This window comes from Ascidia mentula, chromosome 4, assembly GCF_947561715.1.
Source record: "Ascidia mentula chromosome 4, kaAscMent1.1, whole genome shotgun sequence".
In the NCBI taxonomy this organism is placed as follows: domain Eukaryota; kingdom Metazoa; phylum Chordata; class Ascidiacea; order Phlebobranchia; family Ascidiidae; genus Ascidia; species Ascidia mentula.
In genome coordinates, this window is record NC_138569.1 from 5,520,033 (window position 1) to 5,544,054 (window position 24,022).

Genomic DNA, 24,022 nt, shown 5'->3' on the forward strand with positions numbered 1-24,022 from the left:
GCGTTGACGTCATCAAGACGTTGGGTGGAAGTATACAGCGGATGTTTGGTGTGACGCAATGTATAACGTTGGGCGGGTTGAAACGTGTTTGGTGTTTACCATTAGGCCAGTGCTTATGATAACGTGCGGAGTTCGAGGTTGTACGTGATTGGGGGCAAACTATAAGGGTACAAGCAAGATCTTATAAGTGACAGAAGTGTAGGTGTTAGAAACTGTAGAGCTTTTAGGAAGGTAACAGGGTATCATTTAGATTATAACATCAAACCCTGTGATACATACATTAGGAGCGTTATGTACTTATTAAAGAGTTCCAAGTGCTACAGAATATGCACATAAACAAGCTGGGGACCTGAAACCACTAAAATTTGCATACATTTTGAGCAGCAGTTCAATTTCTCATGAACTTTTGTTTTCGAAGAAAGTAAAACAAAGCGTATTTCCTATAACGCGTTTAAACCAACGTACTTTACACAAATTATGCACATATTGGTGGATTGAGTGCTTCTAACAAAGTAGCAATGAAGCAAAGTTGCTTAAAGTGTTTTATTGTCCGTGGACAAAACTTTTCGTTTTGTTTTAGCATTTTTCGTTGACAAAACAGATCTCGGGCATGTTCAGCAGTTCTTGCTTATAACCTGATAGAAGCTCAAGGAATCCTTCATATTTTATATTAGCATAACAGTACGTAAATTTAATAACTCAAATTGGATTTCGCGCAGAAGTTTTGCTTTCAAATATCATTGGACCAACCACTTTTTATTTGCATAGCACTGGGGTGATGTGCGGTACAGCGCCAAAGTGCTGAAGTTGACCTGATTGCGACTTAGTTCCCCTACTGCTGAGCTAAAAACGAAATTTGTCTTTTACGCACATTCGAACTTTCGCATGCATTGATTCGATGACGCACCAGGAAACCGGCTGCTGTGAAATTTATCGTATATGTCGCGACCACAATGCATGAAGTTGCATGGACTTAAGGGGCGCGTCTGCTACAAGGAAGAATAAGGATCTTACAAGGTGGTTGGGAATTTTATGTGTTATGGTTTCGTATACGACTTCGAGTACAATTCGAAAAAAGACATTGCATGATTACGCAGCAGACCATATGACTATAGGGTCGCATATTTTTCGGATAGGTTTAGAGTATGTTTTGGTGCGTTGCGTTATTTGCTCGCCCGGTAATGCAAGTTTTCAATGCGTGATATATTTTTGTTGTGCTTCAGAAGAACATTCTACGATTCCACTTAACCGTTGTCAGATAAAAAAAAACTATTTGTAGCTTCAGTCACAGTGCGTGCAAAACGTAACAAACAACTGCATTTTTTCGTTAAACCTTTCGTCACTTCTTATTTAGTGAGTGGAAATATGTGTGGTGCAGACATTTAGTTGTTTTATTTGAGTGTTACCTGTCTTTTTTAACCTCCACATAGAGCGCGTATGAGGATAACTACGTCATCAAGGTACCTTGAATTTCGTAACTCTTCGCCTGTTCAACAAAGGGTCACTTACAGGACGAACGCATGTCATGTACTAAAACCCAATGGCGTACGTGGTATAGGAGGGTTACAGGACAGGCTATTAATGTGTTGTTTACCTGATGTTCACCTCCGCACGTTGTACAACGAAGAATTGGGTAATTTTGTTCACTGACAGGATATTCGTTATTTTCGCAATCTATAGGCTTAGATGGCAGTTCTGTACGGACGAATGCTTTCAATACAGTAAAATGCTGTCAAGTGTCAATGTGCCAGGTTTAAATATAATTAAGCGCGTGTATGCAGATTCATTTTAGAATACAATGGCAATTCAGGCTTCCTTTGATACGACTAAAGCTGGAACTTAGTCTAAAAGTTGTGCGGTGCAATTGTGCTTTCAATATGTTTCTCCACTCTAACTTTTTTGTTGTTGCAACAAACCGAACGTAAAATAACCGAACTGTTTACCATGGCTGACCATACAAATCTGAATGCTTTTCAGAGTGTGTAATATTTGATAATACTTTTCCTGGTGAATTTAAATGCTGGTGAAATGCAATCTCTAATACTACTTCTTCTGATGGTTCTCCTCCCAGGATCACTGACGATGATGTGCCAAAATGAACAAGGTGGGCAATTATAGAAATCGTTTGTCATTATTTCTTTTAAATGTGATGCAAAACGAAACAATAAGTTAGGAAAATATACAAAAAATGGGTCAAACGCAGATTTCATTAAAAACATTTTTTGGAAAGCTTGACAACGAAAATCCCATTGAAACAAACTAAACAAATCATTAACGTATAGGACTAGGCATTTCCAAAATTGTGTTAAATGTGCATGATCACAAAGCTAGACTTTAAACTATTGAGGAACAGACAGATCAACTCGGTGTGTTCGTGTGTTGTCACAAGAATAAAAAACATGGGCAGGAAAAACAAAACTTCTGACCTGTTATTGTGAAACTTTCGAGGTCTGCATGCAGTGTGTAAAATCAATCGTGGCAATAGAATATAGAATATAACTGAATATAGTGATGGCATTAAATGATCGCAAAAGTTAGAAGCAAAGCGTGAATTGTCAAACTCTCTGATTGGCAAAGCGCTCAACACATGTCACGCTGTGCATACACATGTCGCTAAATTTAGCTGAATATTGCACACGTCCTGCTGTGCCGACTTCCTACACTGGTTAATTGTGTTCTCGTTAATGAGCAATGTCAAAAAATGCTAATATTGCATCAAATGACTCGGGGATGACCTTCGTGCCGTTCTAACCTATGACTCTACGGATATAAACGTGACGTTATGCCTTTAATAGCGGGAGGATTTATTGCATAACATTCAAATAGACAAGTGAGGCTGTTATGAATGAAAACACATGGTTCATTTACACCATGTTGCAATTTATTTCCTGAAACAGGTGAATACCTTCCACCTGATGTCATCGACTGTCATGTGATTCCACAAAGCAACGCGACGCTCACGGTGAGCGACGTGGAGGCAAACGCGTCGCAATGGGCTTTTAACCTGTTCTATCGAAACGAGACCAACGGCTTCAGATTCAACGTTTCACGGAGTGTGACACTGACGTACTGGTCGTACTCTGTGAATGCAACACAGAAAGCAACGACAGTGAGTTTCGATGACGCGACAGGTGGAAATGATTCGGTGGTGGTCGCTGCCGATACTTTGAATAAGCTTACAGCGAACTACTCAGCTGTGCTGTTGGTTACGCGAATCGCACGAACCGGTGGCGGCGCTGCAATCGTTTCGACCAAAACCGACGCCGTCAGTACTGCTCTTGCGTCGAATATCTATTCGGTAACAGCATTTCATGTTGTTCCTTCCGAAGGGATCGCGGCTGCTCTAGTCAAGTCATCTATAACAGTGACCTACAGTGTCAAACCCACCTCCAAGCTGATACGAAACCTTACCGCGGGTTCGCGTACTGTGCTGTACGACACTCTGAAGTACAATTGTGTGTATTACCACGACAACAGCTCAACTTGGTCCCAGTTCGGTTGCCATGCTAATGGACGCTCGGGTACCAACCAGTTGTGCAGTTGCAACCACACCTCGTCGTTTGCTGTTATGATGACGGTTCGTACTGTTGAAGTACCGTATGAAATAGGCATCGTGTCCAATGTGATGGAGTCGCTTTCAGTGCTTGCTCTTCTGGGGACGGTCGGGATGCTTTTGTGGACGAGATATCACATTCCAAAGGAAAGATTCCTTACTCAGTTCGGTATTTCACTGTCCCTGATGCTAATGCATTGCGCCTTCTTGCTCGGTTCAATTGCTTTTGCTGTAAAAAACGCGGGTTTGTGCGTGTTTAGCACAGTCGTGGCCCAATGGTTCTCCCTGACGGCGGCGATGTGGATGCTCAACGAAGGCGTCATGCTCTTTTTGAAAACTAGGCGGGATGTGCTGAAATTCGACCCCAGCGCACACAACAAAAAATTGCTTGCTACCGGATGGATACTGCCACTGTTGTACGTGATCATCTGCATAATCGCTGGATTCGCAACTAACTCGTACATGGATAGCGCACCACCACAAGCGGGCGCTGTCTTCCCCTATCAACGCTGCTGGTTGAGCGGCGGAAAGCACATGATGACCTTGGCGTTGGTGATCCCTATAACTCTTATCGTCACAACGAATGCGGCGATTTTGGGCGTGGTTATTTGGAAAGTCAGGGGAATGCATTCGGCCTCTAGTTCACTACGGTCGAGGGCGGGAAGCCAGGAGACGAAAAACGATTTTCAAATCACCGCACACGCACTTTTGATACTGATGCCGATGCTGGGCGTGCCCTGGATTCTAGGTCTGCTGGTAAACATACCAGAGGCGGCGTTGTACTTTATGGCGATACATGCCGTGTTGAACGGGGTGCAAGGCATCGTTGTCGCCACAGTGGTTTGTTTTAAGAACAGCGAACTTCGGCTCACAGCAAAACGTAAGTTCTTCAACCTCGGTAGAGATAGATCGATGAGTTTAGATTTTTCCTGACTTATTTTTCGTTTAATTTTGTACCTGAATCTTCATAAATTACTTTTTCGTTGCACAGACCGATCCTGCAGTCACTTTTTGACATTTTCACTATTACTTTTTCATTTAATGAATAAGTATGCACCGACTTACTTTTGCAATTTATTTCGTTTTTATAAGTTGTAAAAATGTGTTCGTAGTTTATGCCAACCAATAAATGCGTTGAAGCTAACTGGGTGAAAAAAATACCTTTAAATCTCCGCACACACAAGTCGAGACCCATATGTATTGTAAGTAAGGCACCAGGAATTTCAGACTGTATTTTTGAACTGGACAAAGCAGCAATACGTGTGTGTGCATGAAGATTTGTAGAGAGGCAGTGATCTGGGAGTGGCAAACAGGATTACTCCATTTTTTCCTTTTCGTTCGCCCCGCCCCGACCAGTGAACAACAACGAACATAGAGCTGACAATCCAAGTGCTAAACAACATAGGGTTTTGCTAATATGCGATCAAACAGCTAAATATAATATTACACGTTCACAGGTAAAGCAGCAGTGAACCTATATTTTGATACAAGCTACATTAAAATTTTATCAAAAACTCCTTTTTGTCATTTATTTGTCAAAAAAAACATTCTATTATCAAGAGAAATTCCATTAAATGAGTATTTCTACGTTTACGACAAGAAAACAGGGACGTACGGAACGTGGAGGTAACAGTCGGTGTGCCATACTGTTATGTGTCGACTGTACGTATGCCTACCTGAGAAAAGGAGTCCCCACAGCAAATAAGGAGGGTGAAGTTGTTTCACTATTGGTCGAAGTCCGTCCAAGGAGTTTTCGACAAAACTGTCGGAAGTTTTCCGCGGCTTAACCTGTTGACACAAGAGATGAAGTCCAACTTGTGTTTATATCAATCATGATAAGCAAGTTAAATAAATATTAAGATGAAATAATTCCAAAGCCTTTTGGGAGTGATTTTTGTTGATCTAGCAAAGTCAACGAGCAACAATGAAAACGTTTTCTTCGCGTTATCAACTTATTTCAGCAATACTTCTTTTACGTGACACAAGTAGAAACTTCAAAGTCAACTTAAAAAGTATTAAACAATCACTTGTGAAGCTTAATTAAGCGAAACACGTTTTCAAGGTTCTTCAACATTTTTAAAAAGTTAAAGAGGTAACGCTTTGATCACCAATACACTGGCATAAGAAAATAATAAAAAAGGCTTTAGGTGACAAAATACACACGCAAACCAGACCAAAAACCCTTTACAAAAATAGCCTTTCGCGTGCAATCAGACGAGATCGTTTTAATCGCGAGCAATACGAACCGGCATCAACTTGTGGTATTTAATGAACTCCAGCATTGAAGTATCTTCCAACGTGAGTGGAGGTGAATATTCCTTCTGAAACTTTCGCTTCCACCACGACTTCGGTACACTTCCGTCTTTCTTCAGCTTGGTGAAGTGATAGTGGTAGAGCTTGGAACGTATGTACTTGGGCGCTTTTTTGAACGGTAACCGGTCGCGATCTAACAGGTCAAGCACTGCAGACAAAAAAGGTTTTTGACAACCTTTTTAATTAGGTGCGAAAATTAATGTCTGGCGTACCCTCGGGCTGTCCAATGAGCAATCTGTGCACCAATCCAATGTACCATTGATTATACTGGTAGCTGCCAAGGGCGGCGAACCACATTTGCCAGTCCAGCCTTGGTTGGTGAGGAACTGGAATGAAGAATATTAATAAAAATATAATACAAAAAAAGTAATAAATATAATAAAAAAACAGTTGTAGTTGGGATCCATTTACGTGCAATTTGTGATTCAAATCGACGTCATTATGGCCGTTCCTGTTTTTACTGTAGTTATTTTCAGTAGTTGTGACGTCAAAAAAAAGAATTTGTGTTGCATAATACCACGGCCGCCAGCTGTCGTTAATTTACACATACAGCAACTTACAAATGCCCCAGTCCTTTATCAGGTTAACACGTCATTGTGATTAAACGTGTTCTAAAAAAATCCTCTTACAGGCCGTCACAAATAATTGAATTCCCGAGTTTAACGAGACCCCAAGGAATACAAACTCTCATTGACGAACGATACAGCGAAGTTTCACAACATAGAAAGGCAAAATATGGGCAACAAAAACATGCGAACTTCCTGCCACGTTTGTTCAACGTCACGTTTTTTTCAGCCTGTAACGTTTTGTTCAACAAAATGAGTCATACGTGCGACCATAGTGGACATAATGTACGTGCTGCATTTTACAAACCTGTCCATCTCGGTGAGTGTGACAACTTCCCGGGCTTATACACGAATTCGTACTCCTAGAAATATCAAAACGACGTCAGCTGATTTAACATATAAATTCTATTTAATCTAGAATAGGAACGGGGCTCTGTTGTGTATGGTGATGGTTTCAAAATAGTAATATTTTTATAGGGCGTTGATCATTGTTTTATAAACATGCGTCTTTTGAAAGTAGGTTCAACGTGAGGTCAACTCGCAAATAAACTAATTTAAAAACAAATTTTTAACAGACGAAACATACAACACAGTCATGCTTCTCTTTGACAGCGGAGCACCGCGAAAAAGCATGTCGAAAATAAACATGTTACCTTCCAGGGACCATCCAATGTGTTGCTTCCCTCAATAACGAGCTCGGGGCGTCCCCCGACACCGGTCATGCGCCGGAATAATCCGTATGAGTGAACAAGTTCGAATTTACCTGTTGTGGAATGCCACTGGTGAACAATTGGCCAGAACTGATGTTGGTAACCAGGCAACAATGATGAAAACGGGATCTGTCATGAAATTTGTAAATTGACATCAAAAAAAATTAAAATTTTATACATGTACACATGGTTAGTTGACACAATTGATGACAACAATACTGGTGAAATCTTACCAAGCTGATGGTGAACAAGTAAACGGACGGAACTACAACGATGGCCACTCTTAGTAGACTAGCAATGCCAGATGATTTGAAAGTGCTATTAAAAAAAATCCAAAGAATAATAAAAAAAAGCTAATCAATGTCAATATGCAACGCATAAAAAATTAGAAAACAATTTGCCCCATGAGTAAAACGTTGTCTACTTTTTAAAAATTGAAACTGAAAATAAAAAATCTAATTCTGCAATGTATTGGACACTTCCTTTTATGGAAAATGCTATATATAATACACCTTTTTCAACCAACGTGTAAATAATTTCTGTTGTCAAAATTATGAAAACCAAGTTGTAGAAATATATATTTCAAGCAATAAACACAGTACTGGGAAAATATGTCTCACCTGACTGTGACAAATGTGATTTTGCAAGCAAGCAAAACAGCTCCAATCCAGATGATAGCTGGCATAGATTGATTGAGAAATATGTCTAGATGCTCTTGAGTAAAAGCTTCAAAAGACGTAAAAGTTACATATGTCAGCACTTCCAAATAAAACAATATGTAAGTTTTATGTATATACTTAGATTGAATTTATTTCCATATGAGGTCAGTTGGTATGAAGCATAGCCAAGGAATGCCAACACGGCAATATTCGATACAATGGTCAGGCACAATTTTTTGCTTGTGGCACTCTTAACGTTAGACTCTGTAAGTGTAAAAAGGGTCATGGTCTAACTATATTTCCAGATGTCTTTGCTGACAACCTTTAAGACTGCAACAGAAAAAGTTTGACAAAAACTCCAAGTGCTCATCATCCACTAGCGAGAGGCAAAGAGCAGTTGTCAGCAAGTTGAAAAAGTTGTAATTTCCGGTCAAAGAAATTGCAAGCATCAAAAACACCTGATAAGAAACAATCTGTTTTGTAAAAAATAACTGGTGTGTCTTTGGTTTTGTTAAAGGCTGGAACGCAAGATGAAATTTTCTGCTCGACTGAAATTAATGTGGGAGGGGCAATCAATACAATAGATCCAACGTCACACTTCATCGGAAATAAATATCAGATATTTACCTTATCCCTCTTTATAACTGCCTGGAACCAGGTGTTACTTGGCAATACACCCACCTTGTGATTTATAAATGTTATAAGTGGAAATATCTACCGAGACTTACAACAAAAGTTTTGACAAATGCTTGCAAGCAAATCAACCAAAAATATACCTTACCATAAAATATTTAAAATTATATGATGTTATTCCCAACTTAAAAGAAAATCTAAACTAATAACATGCCCCTCAAAAAAATAAAATGAAAATACCAAAGAGGGTTTATAAAAATATCTAATGAGTTGTCAGGAATATGAAACTTTTGATAATAGGGAACTCAATGCCAACCTACCTGACTATAGCATGCTAACAGACGACAGAACCGCAGAGGAACAAAAAACAGAAAGGGAAGCAGTATTTCTATAAAGTAAGTTCCCAAAACAGAAAATTGCTGAAATTTGTCAGGAAGCTGATGAGCCCACCATGCCAATGGTGTTGGAATACACTGGGACTCATAATGATAATTCAGAGCTGAAAATATATATTTTCTTGTCACATTTCATATATCTTTTACAAAGAGATGGAAATTACATTTGCGAAACAACCATAACTAAAACACTATTATATAACATATCATCATGCATAGATCAGTTGATGAAATTAAAATTCAAGCATTTTTTTTGTTTTATTCCACCTAAAAGCTACATATAATAAAACCGTTAGGAGACTTGCAACTTGGCAAATATTTTGGAAAATCTGACCATTGTGTATTTACCTGTCAAGCCCCACCATGTTGGGCATTTACTTGTTAATTTCACAATCCCTGAAGCAAACATCAGGCGGAATAACAGCCAACGAACAAGCCAAAATGGAATCTGTCTGTGCAAGCTAGAAACAATGTTGAGTAAAAAATTGTACATATGTTTTGTTCTTCTTTCAAATGAAAACCTACTTTGTGTTTCGGAAGGACCTAGTGTTGAGCAAAGGAGCAGCCACAATGCTGATGAAACCAACTTCCAGCAACAAAATATCCCATTGAAACCACATAAATGTCTCTCCCACCTAAAAGTGACAGTTTAAACATAAAATATTTATATGACAACAATTTACATCTAAAACATTCCCATTACACCATGACAGTGGGGTTGAACAGTCATCTTCATACCTTGTATATGGACATGTAAAATAACCACAGAAGGAAATATGTTGGACCAATTCTAAGCCTTTGGATAACAAGTGAGAGAAAGGATAATATGGTGCCTATAAAAGATGGCATGAGAGTCAGAAAAGATACATGTAAATAAGTTAAACATAATATTTCTTAATTGTATTTGTACACTCTCAGATCAATTTTCACAAAAAAATCATTTTAAGCAAGCAGTAATAGTTATCAAACTTAGAACAATCTGAGAAAAATGCATCAAAACTTGACCTAAAATGGCAATAAACTCTAATGAAATGGCATGATCAAAGGGGAAAAACCAAAGCAATGTTGGTGTTTCCATGAACATTTCTTCACTTGTAGTTGTGTTAGCATCACCGTGCTGTTCTTTAACTATCGACTTCATTAAACTGTATACAGGCATTATACCACCTCTTCCAAATAAACCTGCAAACAAAATTGGTTAGTTTTTGTAAAAGTTAACATTGTTGTGATGTGTGCACTTTACAACACAAAAATAAATGTTTATGGTGAAGAGAAGGTGATTGCATCTTCTGTGGCTACATCGTTTGTGATTTACAACACTACTGCTATAAACATGTAAACACACATACCTTGGACTTGCGTATAAATGGACCCAAACGCAAACATGTAGATTGCGGATATTGAAAACAAAAACAAGTCCCTTGTTCTTGCAGTTTTATCAGTTGCCATGGTATTAGACTACAAGGTTTCAAATTCTCCTAAATTTCACTCTCTATAAAAACACAAACAATAACGAAAACCTCTTCAAACATGATTAAGAACATCCTCTATTGCCGCCAACAACTGAACTTGTAACAATCGGCATCTTGTCGTCACTTCCTAACACGGAAGCAATGGAGCGTTACATTCCCACGAAAATTAGTAGAGCATGACCTTTAATCATGTCGGTTTGTTTGCATGTACCATGTGTAGCGTAAAGCGTTAAATAAAGATCTTTCAAAGAAAAATGAAAAAATACGAGCAATGGATATCTTTGGAATATTTTCTTGTAATGTCTTTTTTTTCCCACAAACCCTTGTAGGAGTTCAGTACTTTAACGTTGTTTACTTCTATAAAATGTGATCAAGACAGAGTAAAGCAGAATAATGTTACGACTATTGAATAACCAGCAGGTCCAAAGAAGGTTTTTCAGCAGGTAAGAGGTTTTTATAAAAAATAAGAGTACATCGTTAGATCATTTGTAAAACTTTCCTTGTACTGGCAACTATATTTTTAGGTTTTTCTTAACAGAAAATTCCTAAAATTTAGTGTTTTTTCAGATTGCTGAAGCCTCCAACAGTGCATTGTGTACAAGCAAACAGAAGCGTTGCATTGTTACATTCGCATAAAAGCAGAAATCCACAACAAGAAGCGTGTTGCCACCGTTTCCTTTCAACGTCTTTAGTTGCATGTCTTCAGCACGAAGCTGCAGATATCACAAATGACCTAGTTCAAGATAATGCTACAACAATAACCCCTGTGGTTTCAGAACCCTTAATAGAGTTTAATGATATTGCACAATCATCACTAGACAGTGCACCAGAAGTATTTGCTGATTATGGGTAGGTTTTGTGCAAGTGTATACTTATCATTTCAAGTATTTTAACTTTACCTTAAGAAATATCTTTTTTAAGGATATTTTATTCTTTCAAATTCCCTTGTTGTAAATAAAGAAAATGTTTTAGCTAGGCAACCTTCCATAAGGTTTTCCAGTCTGGGTATGTTTTTGTGTCATTTATCTGTCATTGAAATAATTTTTTTAGAAATGTCACAAAAAATAAAAGCCATTTCAGACACAATGTCCCAAACGAAATTGACTGGTAGATTATTCAAGTTGCTTATATTTATGCAAACGAAAGTATTATACCGTAAATGACCAAAACAAATTGAAAATGTCTTAATTTTTTGCTGACATTTCGGTCATTTGACAGAAACTTTTTAGTAATTGCAGTGACACAGAATGATGCTTTATTTTGTAACTTATTGTTAATTGCAGTTTGGGTGGTTATGATGCGCCACACCACTTAGTGCAAAGTGCACTTGAGTTTCTGCACTCTCAGATGGGTATTCATTGGATTCCAACTTTAATAATTGCAACAGTAACATGTCGACTCATAGCCTTGCCAGCCTATATCAAAATGCGCTCATTTATAGCCAGATCCAACAATCTTCTTCCACAGCAAGCAAGTACACTTGTTAATTTTTTTTTGTGTGGAAGCAACTTCACAAATGAACAAACATTCTTTTAGTTGAAAATTCAAGAAGAGATGCACAAAAGTATGGGGTTTGAAAAGTCACGCAAGCAAGCACAATACTTGGATTTCTTAAAACATAATGACATCAATCCTTTAAAACCTTTGTTGTTTCAACTTCCTACACTGATCACTTTCATGTCCTTTTTTGCAGCACTTAGAGGAATGTCAGCAGTAAGTCAAAGCCAAGGTTGTCAGTAAATTTCTGGTAATGATATCTGTGTATGATATGTGGTGACATATTTGTAATTGAAGCAGCCGATTTTGCCCTAAAATGGATACCCTAATAGTTGTTCAAAAAGATAAATTTTGTCATATGCTTTTCAATAGACTGTATGTATTGTTATTGCAAAAGTCCCATGAAAGTTTATTACTGAATAGTATAAAAGTGACAGTCTGATATGCCCTATTTCTATATCAAATATGTGTCATGGATTCCTATTATTTCCTCAACAATTTAACTGTTTTTAGGCTAATTTGCCAAGTTTGACAACTGCTGGACTTTGGTGGTTTGAGAATCTTACCATACCAGACCCATACTTTGCTCTGCCATTTCTCTCTTGCCTCAGTTTGCACCTACTTATAAGGTTTGGTGGAGCCACCAGTGAGGCTGGACCTGCAGCAAGTATACCCGCTGTACGTTATTGAATTCAAAACCCCTATCAAAGAGACTTAACAAAATATTGCAGTTTTATTTTTTAGTATATTTTGCAGATATAAACAACTTAACAGTCAACACAAATACTCTTTAATGTGTAATTTTTGTTCAAGAAGTTTCTGATTTTCTGATGTAAACTTGTACACTCCATTGATAAAATTTATTGTATTTTGCAAATTGGAATAACTTAACAATTAACCGAATACTAAAATGATTTAATCAAATAAATGAATACCTAATTTTAGTTCAAGAAGTTTCTGATGTGGAGTCCATTTATCATGCTGCCGTTTTTCATATACCAGCCTTCTTCCATGTTTATATTTTGGATGACGAGCAATGCTTTTAGTCTTTTTCAAATGACCCTTTTTCTAAATCCCAACGTTCAAGAGTAAGCTATGCAATATTTCTGTAAAATGGTGATTTACGGGTAGATTCAATCTCACCCGGTTAGTGAATAATCCTATCTTCCTCGAGCTTGTCAAAGAGGTTTTAATCTGTCCATGTGGTAATGCTAATGGCACTTTCGCGTTATGATGTGTGCAGTCGAATTGAACTAAGTTTTATTAACATTGCAAACGTTTCATTAAAAATATTTATTAATGGGATGTGTTCTCCTGTCGCTTGTGAACTTTATTCAAAACCATTCTAATCTTCCCAGGTTTTTCAAAATTCCTCCATTAGTAAAGCACCCGGATAGCGTGATCAAGCAAATGAACCCCTTTGAACAGATCCGCAAACAGAAAGAACGACAAATGGCCGCACAGCGCGCAGCAAGAAAAGTAAAAGAACATATGAACCAGTTGAATCAATTTTCCAAAGACAATAAGGACACGTAGCAGAATTTTACTGGCTGTTTGATATATGCTTTTCTGTAACGAGGTTGTTGCCTTTGTCGTTACGTCACACCAAGGCAGTAATACAATTTATTTCGCTTTTCGTGAAGATGTTTTATATTTTGGTTTGGTTCAGGTTTCCAAGCTTAGGTATTGAAATTGCATCTATCAAATCATTTCATCATTCATTCTGCGCCCTGTCTACTTCATCAAGACGTGTGACAACAATCTTGTCATAACCTTTATCAACGTTATACGTCAACACCAACGTCATGTTTCCCTTTTTCCTGAACTCAATTTTAACTGCACTCGCCCTGGCTATATATTCCATGCATATTTATCAAGTAACCAGAGAGAGAGTGCTGGAAGGAGTCAACATACACTAAGAGGACAATAAAAAAGAGAGAGACAAACTAAACCAGAGCCAAGCCAAGCCAAGCCAAGACTGAACTAAGAGACGAGAAGACCAGAAGTCTAAGAGTAGATCAAGAAACAATTGTGTTGATTGTCGCCTAGCTATACGAGCTACTGTTTGAGAACCGATTTGATGCGTGGTTTGTAAGTTGTCGATGGTTTTTGTTTGAGTTTTAACGAATTAAATTGAAGGATAAATCTTAAAGGTCTACAGTCTTTGTTTAAATAGTAACCAGGAGTCAGATATACGGCAGTGTTATATTTTGTACTACGTCCCACGAACGGTCAGTGCAAAATTAGATGCATTTTTTGCGTTTTGCCCACAGTTCGAAGCTCTCTGCCAATACTACCAAGTAATCGCATAATATTCTTGTCGTATGCCGCCAAGACTATATGATCGATGCCCGAACTCACCACCACTTTTGAACTTGTTTGTTTCACATTTATGTTCTCATCTACAATTCAGCACAGCAGTGGAAGTAATTCAGATGCAAGTTTAAAACAAACAGCCTTCAAAACCACACAACACTGACAGTGGGTACATGAATAACTACTACAGTAATTTTTACAAAAAATATGTTCAATTGTTTATAATACGTCTTTAAATAGTTTGAAATACAAAGTCAGTCGCAATACTAGAGTACAAGAAGTTGCCAGGCAATGCGACCTCAACATATTTGCAGTGTTTCAACAACAAAGACAAATCTGTGGAAACTATGCTACAGCTATATACATCACAATATAAAATGAAATGTCGTTCTTGCACTACTATAATGGCGGGGGTGTTACTGTAGAAGTGCGCGCTTTTCCGTGAAGCGGTGGATTTCCCCTGTACATAGAAGGCCGATCCACAGCACGAATGGACTGCGATCTTCTGCTTGGCCTTGAAAGACCTTCTTCGGCTGAAACACATCTATCAGGAACCCCTAAAATTACCCAAAAATGTTTTTGTTTGTCACATAAATATGGGTCATATCCAGTGGTGGGATTCAGCCGGTTCGCACCGGTTCAATAGAACAGTCTCACGACATTTTATGAGATCAGCGAACCGGTTAGCATTACTGGTTACTGTCAATGGATTTTTGCATCTTAGAACCCGCTGAAAAATATGACTTTTCTGATAGAACCGGCTGACAAAAAATTTGAATCCAACCACTGGTCCCAAGTGTGAGAGAACGTGGGACAATTGACGTCCCTGCAAACAGTTGATACATTTAATAAACCTAATTGCTGATGCCATTGATATGTTTGCCGCTAAAATGTTATGGGATTGTGAAAAGTTACTGACGTTGGCATCTAAAGCTGGTTTACAATTAATTTGAGATTTCATACATTAATGGTCAAAGGTGGACAAAAATTGTAATTATTGTCCTTGAAAACCATCACGACATTTCCAATATAATAACACTTACCTTTCGATTCTTGTATTGGCCCAACTGCAGACTTGGATGCTTGCGCGCTCTTACTGGCAAAAATGGTAACCAGTACACCAGACATTACATACAAACCTGTAGCCATCCATGAAAGCACAAAACTGGCTCCCATTGACTTTAAGTAGCTGTTGTACAGGTAGGAGAAAATGAGCATTGCTATCACGCACGATAAACCTTTGAATGAAAGTGAATGTGATTAGAAAACCTGCCGTTCAGTTTTAAAAACTGCCTATAACGTGATAATCAAAACATATTTTCAGCCACATATAATATATGCCCACAAGTCCTTTTCGGAAAATTAGTTACATGCATTTGTAAATACGGATTTCAATTTTTCTACTAATTTACGTTTACTTACTAGCGATGACGCCGAGTATTTTCAAAGTGTTCAACATCTTGCTGAATTGCATGGCGCTGACCCTGGCCTGCTGACAGCGGAACGTCAAAATCCGCCCCACTCCGTAAAATAGGGATATTGCAGATGATGAGATGGTCACGCATGTTATTGCTAACGGTGCAGCGGCATCTGGCAAAATATAATAAAATGGTGTATTCTATACCAGCAACTCTTGCTGGAGTGGCATTTTTCGAGGATCATTCTAAAAACAATTACCTTTTCAAAGTGAATTATTCAATAGAATTTTTTTGATTTTACTAATTGAACAGCAATTTTAATGAAACGGCTGAAAACTTTACAAACCTACATAGTGATCCAGGATTCGTACCTGTGAAAATTGCGCGAAATATTGCAATTAATGTTGTATTTTGTGCGACATTAGGAAACACTTTGTAACTCAAATTTAGTCGTAATTGTCCCACCAGCGAACGCCCATAACCGAAAATTACAACTCCCAAGGCTTGTGCTGGCACCAAGTTGATGTATTTTAGGCTGCGGTGCGAATTTTTTACGGTTGTAAGTTTGATTATTTTAAATAAAGGTTAAGGAGTACTGCTGGTCTGCAACGACCATTTTTGCCACAAGTCAGTTGTTATTGTCTTTCTTGTTTCGTCACAAAGATTGCATAAATCAGCAGTTCGAGTTTAAACTGGAGAGTGAGTAAAAGGTTTGTGTTCAGCTAATTTACGTTATACCTACTGTGTACATATACGTAACAGGGTTTAACATAAACACTCACAGAACGTAGTAAATTTTGAAATATTTTGGACTTTTTAGTTACCTTTTGTTATCTCGTAATAGCAGCTTACTTTCGATGTCAGTTTGGACGTTACGCAACGAAAGAAGAAGCCAACACGTCCGTGGTTCGTACGGGTGTCCAAGATAAACCATTCCGGTAGCACAAGTGCCATGATTAATAATAGCAACCCAATACCGGTAAAACCGAGAACCAGCCCCAACTGTAGAGCTTGTCGTCGCGTAAACGTCCCAGCTACAGAATTGATGTCATTTTTGTTGCTTGGCTTTGGTGTGCGCCGAAAAACACCAGCCAGTCTCTGGGTAATCATTTCTGAAAATACATCTTTTATGACTTCAGAAAAACTACAACTGCACAGTTGTACGTATATAAAATATATATATTTACGTGTATTTAAACTCGGAAACTTTGGCGGTTGCCATCGTTTCTGCGCACCCTTTGCTACATCCTTGTTAGGAGTTCCAGTTTTTTTCTTCGTCTTGGCTTCAGCCATGTTTTCGTTTGAGCAGTATGATCAGCAGTGCAGCTCTTCAGGTTTGTCGACAAATTTCCGCCAAATTTATACCGCTGTGGCCTTGACAACAAGATTAAACTGTTGCTATTACGTGGAAAAGAAAGATATGATATGAAAACGCCAAAGAATGGCCTCTCCATGACGATAACGGCACGGTTTGTCTTTTATCGTCGCCTAAGATGGCGCTTGCTCGCTAGGTGAGGTGGAAAAGGACAAAAGGTGAATGGAAGTGTTGTCCCAGGAAGCACCTCTTCAAGGACCCTCAGAGGAAGCGCAGGTGGGCGAATTTTTATCGATACTTGGCGGTTGGTGCATTTTCTTCGTCTCAAGGGCGTCCACGCGTTAAAATACAATCGCACAGGAGACCCGGGGACTTTGGTTTCCATTGGCGACTTTGATATTGTTGCCTTTCGTGGGAACCGTTTGCCTGGTAAGCTACCGCGGAAAAGCTCCATTTCCAAGTGTTTTGTTGGGCTAGGTTTGCCATCAATCAGCAGGTAACTATATTTTTGGAATGCGACACCGTGTTGTCATCGACAAGTGCTAACATTTGGTGGTGCTGGTCTTTTATGGCTCGTGGTTCAAGAAAATTGCCATTCTAAGCTAAATTAGCTTCTCATTTTCAGTCACTATAATACTGCCATTCAACGACTTTGCTTGTATACAGGTAAAACTATATAAAAAATATTTATTACCCCCGATGGCACGATAGCGTGAAAGGAACGGGAAAAGGAAACAATGAGCATTCAAAAACTTTGGACAAAATTGCCGATGAACAACAACCATAATTAGGCCGTGTGGATGCAGTACAACGATGGCCGAGTACATGGGCATAGAGGATAATAGCACCAATAGTACGCGTGCTAAAAAAAGGACTAAAGGTAATCGACTTTACAAGTCTTTTAGGTTGACACTTTAGCATAAGCTGTGAAACAAACATTTTCATGGCGGTGTACTTAGTTGTTTTTGTTTGTATTAGTCAAACGCACAAACACGACTTACAAAATGTTTGACCTCAAAAACTTATTTTTAAGATCTTTGCAATCATGGCATTTTGCCGACGATAGTCAAAGCAAGTCAAGAAAACCAAATCGACTAACACCCGTGTTTTTATCAAAGAAAACAGGCTGGAAACGCCACAATTACAACAAATTATGCAGCAAGAAAAAGTCCCACGAGAATGAACGAAAACATCAACGCGACATTTTTTCTCTAATTTTGCAGTAACCGATCCACACACGTTTAATGGAAAACATTTCAGTGGTTACGTATTGTTTACACGTAACCTGAAAACTCGGCGAGGGGATACAACGAGTCTCGTTTTGACGGCGACTGTGGAGAATTCTCATCTTTGCTTGCATTCTCTTGCAAAGCGCGTGCACGAAGTCTTTTAATCTGCTTCAGTCTGGCGAATGGCTTCGACACAGATTCCTCTGGCTTGTTTCGCTTCAGAAAAGCCTCAGCGGCCATGTTTGCGTGCAACGCCATCTGCTTCACCAGCAATCCTAAACGCCTAAAAAATGAAAAATAACTTGTGCTGTGCGACCATGACGTTCAACAAATGAGGCAAGCATGGAACCAATAGATTCAATTGGCTGATGCTTGGATGGTCACAACCGGTTACCTACAGTGCCCGATTAACCAAGGCCAAACAAGGCCTGGGGCCGGTCACCTATAAATAACTTATGACACAGGTTCAGGATTAAAGAGGTCAAAAGGTCAACAACGTATTCGTATCGAAAATTAGGTCCTTCACAAGCTCAATTTTGAAACACAGATTGACGAATTTGTCGATATGATTTTTGGCAAATATTCCTGGCAAGCGCATTATAGGGTTGCAAATTTTCAGGCCACTTGTCACGATTTGCCTAGTAGGGCCAGCAAAGCCAGCACCGATTTCCAATCCTAAATTTTTAATTGTGCACGTCACACCTTACTCCAGCATTTTCTCCACACAGAAAACTACGGCACAAAACCTTACCTGTCGGACACAACACGTCGCTCCGTAATTTGAAGAATGTCTTTCATCTCAGGTTTGTGATATTCCACTCTTACAGAGTTAAAACCAAGATCGAGAGGATTGATTATAATCTCAGCTGACAGAAACTGGCCTTTCACTACACAGCCAGGCTGGTAGTGGTGCGATGCGTTGTCATCGTAAACTATAGTCACGTAGTCGTTGCCGATGTGACGCTGTTTGCAGCTGATATCTTCGCCGTGATTGGGCATGAGCGTGGTCACGTGGAAAACCATTTGCATGATGTTTTCCTGCCAAACGTACGTAAACAGCCCGTCCTCGCCTTCGGATTGGTCCAGACCGCTTAGGAAGGTACGCGACCTGTCAGTGTCCTTGAGCGACACCAAGCGGCCCAGTGAGCTAAGGAAATTCTGGTAACGCAAAGAGCCGTGCTCGTTAAACAGGATTGATTTCGCTTCCATTTTCTGCCCAGGCCGTACGTATACCACACCCGTGGCCCACGTATCGTAGGGCGGGATCAAATCCAACACTTGCACTGCTCGTTCTATTGTAGCAGTTTTGGGCAATAGTATCGGAGTGTGCAACGGTTCTACCGAGATTGCGGTTTGAAATAGTTGCAGAAACACGAATCCTGGCGTTAGCGTAGACTCGGCAGCGGATGTTAAAGGCTTGCGAGCGCCCTCTGATGGTTTAGGTCCAGAGAACAGCTCGGTTGTTCGTGCTTTCGCCCTTTGTTTTGATCGCGAAAGTGCCCGCGAAGCAGCGCGCTGAGTGTAGTCTTGAGTAGAGGAAATGGTGTGGCTTCGGTGTCTTACCATTTCACCGCGTTCCTCTGTCTCGCCATTCGTCGTTGGTGGGTCCGCGGTGAAACCGTTCTCCATGGCAAAACCTTCGTCAATCGACTTAGTCTTGGTCATCGATGCCCTCTCGCTTCTGTCAACGCTGCATTTGGGCAACTGGGTTAGGGTGAATTGCTCGCTGCTCATTACGAATGATGTGTTGCCCGACGGGCGGCGAACGCAGATCTCAGCGCGTGATAGGTTTTTTCCTGTCAGACAAATGCCCTGCGTTTCCTCTTCGACTGTATCGGACGAGAGGTCTTCGTCGTCGATCAACAGACTTTTGCTGCGCAGAACCGCACCCCCCGACTTGTGGCGCGTCCGCCCTGACTTATTAGTATTTGTATGCGTTGACTGGAGCTTCGCCGGCGCCTCCACCGAAAGTCTGCGTTCAAAAGTGCCGCGGCCAGTGGGTACTTCATTGTCAACAACTCCGCATAGTTTAGACTCGGAACTATTATCTTCGGTCGTGATTGTGATAATACGGTTGCCCAGCAACCAAGTGGCGCTCTGGCCACCCTGGAGTTTTCGTTTCGCTTTGGAGCAGGAAGCAACTGGCATGCTATTCGAGAACGTATATCGGGCCATGACGTCAATGCAGGATTCAATGAGTCCATGTTGGAATGAATTCTCCATGCTGTTGCGGTTCACATTCTGCAGTTTCCGTGTAATAAACCGCACGAAGTCGGGGCGAAAGCTCAGGCGACACTTTACAAACCACATTCCGATCACGTGGTGCGCCATTGACACGACATAGAGGGAAAATTTGACCGGGGTTGCATGCTCAAGGGCAATAGCGAAAACACTCATGTACTGATCTTCCACGAAGTTGGCATAAAGGTTGGGGAGTTGGGATAAGGTTGAGAGAAGTTCAAGAACGCTGGTTGCCAAATGCACTGTGGCAGACATCTGTGAAAGGTGCAACAGGATGGAAGGAAGTACTCTGAGTAATGCGTCTGAGTTCATCTCAACCATACAAAGGGTGATGGAGCTGATGCACTGCTTTGCGCACTTCGTAGTAAACCCCGACTCTAAGCAACGAATAATCTGCCTCTGGCGTGAGATGTCCATGTGGTCGTGATATGAGGACATCACAGTTAAAGCCTGTAACGCTAAAGACTGGAGTTCTTCACGTTTGAAGGGCTTTTCAGTGCCCGATAAAGTTCCAGCTCTTATAGTGCTGGATACAAGGTTGCTTACTACCTCAACAAGAGTACGGATATCTGAGTGATCTCCACTGAGCATTATACATTTGTTCTCCGCCAAGTCACACAAAGATGTCAGAGCACCGCTTAAAACTGGCCAGTAACTTTCTTTTTCAAAACACTGAATGAGGCACTTCGTAGCAAGACGAAAGGGAAGATACACCTTAGAAAAACGGGAACCTGATTCGCTGTCCAACCATTCCTCACCTTTGCTGCAAGAAATGTTGGAGTTAAAGTGGTCAGATGACAGCACTCTCACTTGGTAGCTTGCATTCGAACGAAGTTTGAAAATAAGATCCAAAACTTCCAGTCTCACCTCCCACAGAAATGAAGGGTTGATCAATGGCAATTGGCTGTTGTAATAATTGTCCAAAAAACTGATTAGCATCTCATACACTTCCACACATTGCCTCACTTGGTTGGTGTAAAATTTCTTGCAGAAAAACTGGATTAGGCCTTTTACAGCAGATGCAATTGGCTTCTCTTTGACCATACACGCCTCTTTATTTAGCATGTTGGCTGGAATGATTGATGACTGCATGAAGGGTTTAAAGCAATGCATCAGTGTTGTACAATGGCTTGTTTTGCTTGTCAGAAGAAGGTCATTGATCAATTGAATGCCTCGAAGCTGCACTGTAGCATTCATTTCAGTATACAATCCTTGAAATGTGGGAACACAAATACTGTCAAATATATCTTTTTCATACATTTCGCAGTTTCTTGTGGTGATATCAGCAATTATTTCCAGAACCTTAATACGAATTTCAGTTTCAACTGTAGTGCCAAAAAATTTCTCTATTAAGATTGACAGACTGGCCATCCAATTTTCCTTCGCTGGGTTAATGTGCTGTGCTTTGTAGGCAAGAAGATGCAACACTGATTCAGTAGGCCTGTTTCGAAAATACTTTTCTACCACTTTAAATAGATCATCCAGGGAGCCATCAAATGCTTGAATCTGCTGGAGCTGCTCTATCAAAGACAAAAGTTCGTGAGCATTTTTTTTCAAAGCACTGAACTGCTCACTTTTGGGGTGCAGTTCTGCAGTGTCCAAAATTGTTTCTACAATGCTGAAAAGCTGCTCCCATGCCAGTGGATGAAGCTCATGCCCGAACTTTTTGACGAGTCTTTGGCAAGTAAGGGACACTTCGAAACCAACCACTGGGTTTTGCATCTTCAGTGAGTGAAGAAAACAAGGTAATATAGATTGGGGTTTGTGCATAAGTGATGACACACACCTTGAACCCCAGAGTCCCATGCCTAGGAAAAACACAGAACTCCTTAGCACCATTGTGTCTTCAATGGTGTGCTCGTTCTGCAAAATCTGACACATGGTTTGCACGCATGTGTGTCCTAAATGAGTTCCGAGCAAATTGCGCATGATTTTCCAGCTTTGGTCGCACAAGCTTTTTTGGTTAAGTGCCTGGCACAGAGTAACCACCACATCATATACTCTTGTCTGAGGTAAGGAGTTGTAGCATATGATGGCATCCAGCACCTGTTAAAAATTTTCATAAATGTGTGACAAATCAATACACTTGAGTGTCATGTTACTGTTTTTTGGGCTAAGAGTTACAAGTTAAACAATCTATAACTCACATGCTATAACTTCTGAAGGCAAGTATATGCTATTTTATAAATACAAACAGGAAAAAATGCTGAACAAAGCAGAAACTATACAGAACATACAAAACCGGGACAAAACATCTTCTTACCTTCAACAGTGACTCCATTTCAGATACAGATAAGCTGGTGGTGCAGTGTACACACAAGTGTTGCACAATGCTCTCAATTGTTGCTTCATCCAAATGTGAGGAGTTAAACTTCACCACATTCAGCAAAAGAGAAAGAAACATCCTGTTTTTGCCAACCACATCCATCCACATAACAAGATATGACGAAATCTAGGAAACAGTAAATATAGGTCAGTAAGCTGCATACAGTTGTACACACTGTTTCAGCCAATAATGCTTCAACCAATCAACTAATAATCCAAGAAAAATCTGCAAAACTTCTGGCCTTTTTAATGTTTACTTTATTTTAAAAGACAGTGGATAAACATACCAAACATAAAGGGGTTGTAAAACTCATTTATGTATATACCTTTTCTTCCAGAAACTCCAATTGTTTTCCATGTTGTGAGAGTGCATCAATAATACATAGTACATTCACCACATCATCGGCATACGAGTATTTGGATGAATTCAGTGTATTAAATAGCGTCGACTTGAGCAGGCCAATGTTGCGATATTGACATGAAATTAAATGCTGCAAAAACTGGAAATATCTGCTTCTGATTTCCAGTGGAACAGCAGGACTTAGCAGGTCATTTGTTCTGACCCAAAGCTTCTCCACCACCCCATAATCAAGTTGCTTTGTTTCAAAGAAGTGTTCAAAGGCTACAAGTTTTTCAATTCGGCTTTCTGCGGGTTTGTTCTTAGAAACATCCAACCAAAATTCATTTGTTATAGTTTGTTCAGTATTTTCAACTTCCTCCACATTGGAGGTGCTTGCCTGATTTTTGTGTAGGCTTAAAAAGTTCTTAAGCCTATTTTTAAGGCTCAGACCAGTGTCTTTTTGTTCAGCCATTTTGTTGGGCTTCCAACTGTTTTAGTTTATTGCAAAGGCTGCCAGAGAAAGCAGCCCTATACGCAGGGCTCACACAATCCAGAAAAGCATAAACAGTTTCAAAAACAGTCCCAACAGCTTTTGTGTAGATATCAGAAGACTTGTTGCACGACAAAACTCTGATACCTTGACTCGTTAATTCAAGTTGAAACTGTGCATTTTCGAGAATGTCCACTGAAAAACACCATGGCTGAGTTTCTGACACTTGGGCACGCTGCACAGCAAAACCGATTTCTTTGACAATAGATTCAACCTCAAAAATTGCTTCTTTATCATCCATGAATGCATTTGCACATGATCATTGAGGACTATCTTTAGTGTCACTAAAACATCAAAAACAATAAACACACACAAAATGACGCGCACATCGTTCGCAGTTTTTCAAAGTACAGAGCAAAGGTTTATGCCTAATACTTAAACCATACAAAATTTTCTATTAATGCCTATACAAGCAAGTTATTATATGCCTTATTGATATTGTAAGCATCTTTGGGATAGCTTGAGAAAATGTTCGAGCAACAGCAACAAA

At 39.7% G+C, this 24,022-nt stretch overlaps 5 protein-coding genes across 5 annotated transcripts in view; 2 read left to right on the plus strand and 3 right to left on the minus strand.

Moving 5' to 3' along the window:
• The window catches only part of LOC145898855 (mitochondrial inner membrane protein OXA1L-like), a 45,969-nt gene extending 32,535 nt beyond the window's left edge, over positions 1-13,434 (plus strand). The window contains exons 2-8 of the mRNA XM_082987492.1: positions 10,631-10,744; positions 10,869-11,150; positions 11,585-11,771; positions 11,838-12,014; positions 12,312-12,476; positions 12,744-12,886; positions 13,157-13,434. Coding sequence (XP_082843618.1) covers positions 10,695-10,744; positions 10,869-11,150; positions 11,585-11,771; positions 11,838-12,014; positions 12,312-12,476; positions 12,744-12,886; positions 13,157-13,334 — 1,182 coding nt within the window. The 5' untranslated portion in view covers positions 10,631-10,694 and the 3' untranslated portion in view covers positions 13,335-13,434. The remainder of the gene's footprint in view (positions 1-10,630; positions 10,745-10,868; positions 11,151-11,584; positions 11,772-11,837; positions 12,015-12,311; positions 12,477-12,743; positions 12,887-13,156) is intronic.
• On the plus strand, positions 1,976-4,524 carry LOC145899587 (adhesion G-protein coupled receptor D1-like). The gene is made up of 2 exons (XM_082988438.1): positions 1,976-2,104; positions 2,898-4,524. The coding sequence occupies exons 1-2, from the start codon at positions 2,029-2,031 to the stop codon at positions 4,484-4,486; spliced, it is 1,665 nt and encodes a 554-aa protein (XP_082844564.1). The 5' UTR covers positions 1,976-2,028; the 3' UTR covers positions 4,487-4,524.
• Positions 4,797-10,317, minus strand: LOC145899586 (lipase maturation factor 2-like). The gene is made up of 16 exons (XM_082988436.1): positions 10,179-10,317; positions 9,835-10,011; positions 9,568-9,662; positions 9,355-9,464; positions 9,178-9,290; positions 8,755-8,933; positions 8,124-8,259; positions 7,940-8,065; positions 7,763-7,868; positions 7,376-7,460; positions 7,086-7,271; positions 6,740-6,794; positions 6,079-6,192; positions 5,800-6,014; positions 5,230-5,341; positions 4,797-4,945 (listed from the first exon to the last, which is right to left on the minus strand). The coding sequence occupies exons 1-16, from the start codon at positions 10,276-10,278 to the stop codon at positions 4,869-4,871; spliced, it is 1,986 nt and encodes a 661-aa protein (XP_082844562.1). The 5' UTR covers positions 10,279-10,317; the 3' UTR covers positions 4,797-4,868.
• Positions 13,435-14,513: 1,079 nt separating the features above from the next.
• Positions 14,514-15,332, minus strand: LOC145897864 (uncharacterized). The gene is made up of 2 exons (XM_082986318.1): positions 15,158-15,332; positions 14,514-14,671 (listed from the first exon to the last, which is right to left on the minus strand). The coding sequence occupies exons 1-2, from the start codon at positions 15,330-15,332 to the stop codon at positions 14,514-14,516; spliced, it is 333 nt and encodes a 110-aa protein (XP_082842444.1).
• A 2,244-nt stretch (positions 15,333-17,576) lies between these two features.
• Positions 17,577-23,583, minus strand: LOC145897345 (tuberin-like). The gene is made up of 4 exons (XM_082985595.1): positions 22,969-23,583; positions 22,581-22,769; positions 18,828-22,363; positions 17,577-18,359 (listed from the first exon to the last, which is right to left on the minus strand). Exons 1-4 carry the CDS (start codon positions 23,452-23,454, stop codon positions 18,122-18,124), a joined length of 4,449 nt encoding a protein of 1,482 aa, XP_082841721.1. The 5' UTR covers positions 23,455-23,583; the 3' UTR covers positions 17,577-18,121.
• Between the last annotated feature and the right edge of the window lie 439 nt (positions 23,584-24,022).

What these genes read in the sequence shown, in the direction of transcription:
- LOC145897864 (XM_082986318.1), bottom strand. Translation starts at nt 15,332, where the DNA reads ATGCTCATTTTCTCCTACCTGTACAACAGCTACTTAAAGTCAATGGGA. An exon ending in GCCAATACAAGAATCGAAAG is followed by an intron (nt 14,672 to 15,157) that starts GTAAGTGTTATT and finishes GGGTAATTTTAG; the next exon opens with GGGTTCCTGATAGATGTGTT.
- LOC145899586 (XM_082988436.1), bottom strand. Translation starts at nt 10,278, where the DNA reads ATGGCAACTGATAAAACTGCAAGAACAAGGGACTTGTTTTTGTTTTCA. An exon ending in AGGTCCTTCCGAAACACAAA is followed by an intron (nt 9,291 to 9,354) that starts GTAGGTTTTCAT and finishes CATTGTTTCTAG; the next exon opens with CTTGCACAGACAGATTCCAT. An exon ending in ATCACATTTGTCACAGTCAG is followed by an intron (nt 7,461 to 7,762) that starts GTGAGACATATT and finishes TTTTTTTAATAG; the next exon opens with CACTTTCAAATCATCTGGCA.
- LOC145899587 (XM_082988438.1), top strand. Translation starts at nt 2,029, where the DNA reads ATGCAATCTCTAATACTACTTCTTCTGATGGTTCTCCTCCCAGGATCA. An exon ending in GATGTGCCAAAATGAACAAG is followed by an intron (nt 2,105 to 2,897) that starts GTGGGCAATTAT and finishes TTCCTGAAACAG; the next exon opens with GTGAATACCTTCCACCTGAT.
- LOC145897345 (XM_082985595.1), bottom strand. Translation starts at nt 23,454, where the DNA reads ATGGCTGAACAAAAAGACACTGGTCTGAGCCTTAAAAATAGGCTTAAG. An exon ending in TGGAGTTTCTGGAAGAAAAG is followed by an intron (nt 22,770 to 22,968) that starts GTATATACATAA and finishes ACTGTTTCCTAG; the next exon opens with ATTTCGTCATATCTTGTTAT. An exon ending in AAATGGAGTCACTGTTGAAG is followed by an intron (nt 22,364 to 22,580) that starts GTAAGAAGATGT and finishes AATTTTTAACAG; the next exon opens with GTGCTGGATGCCATCATATG.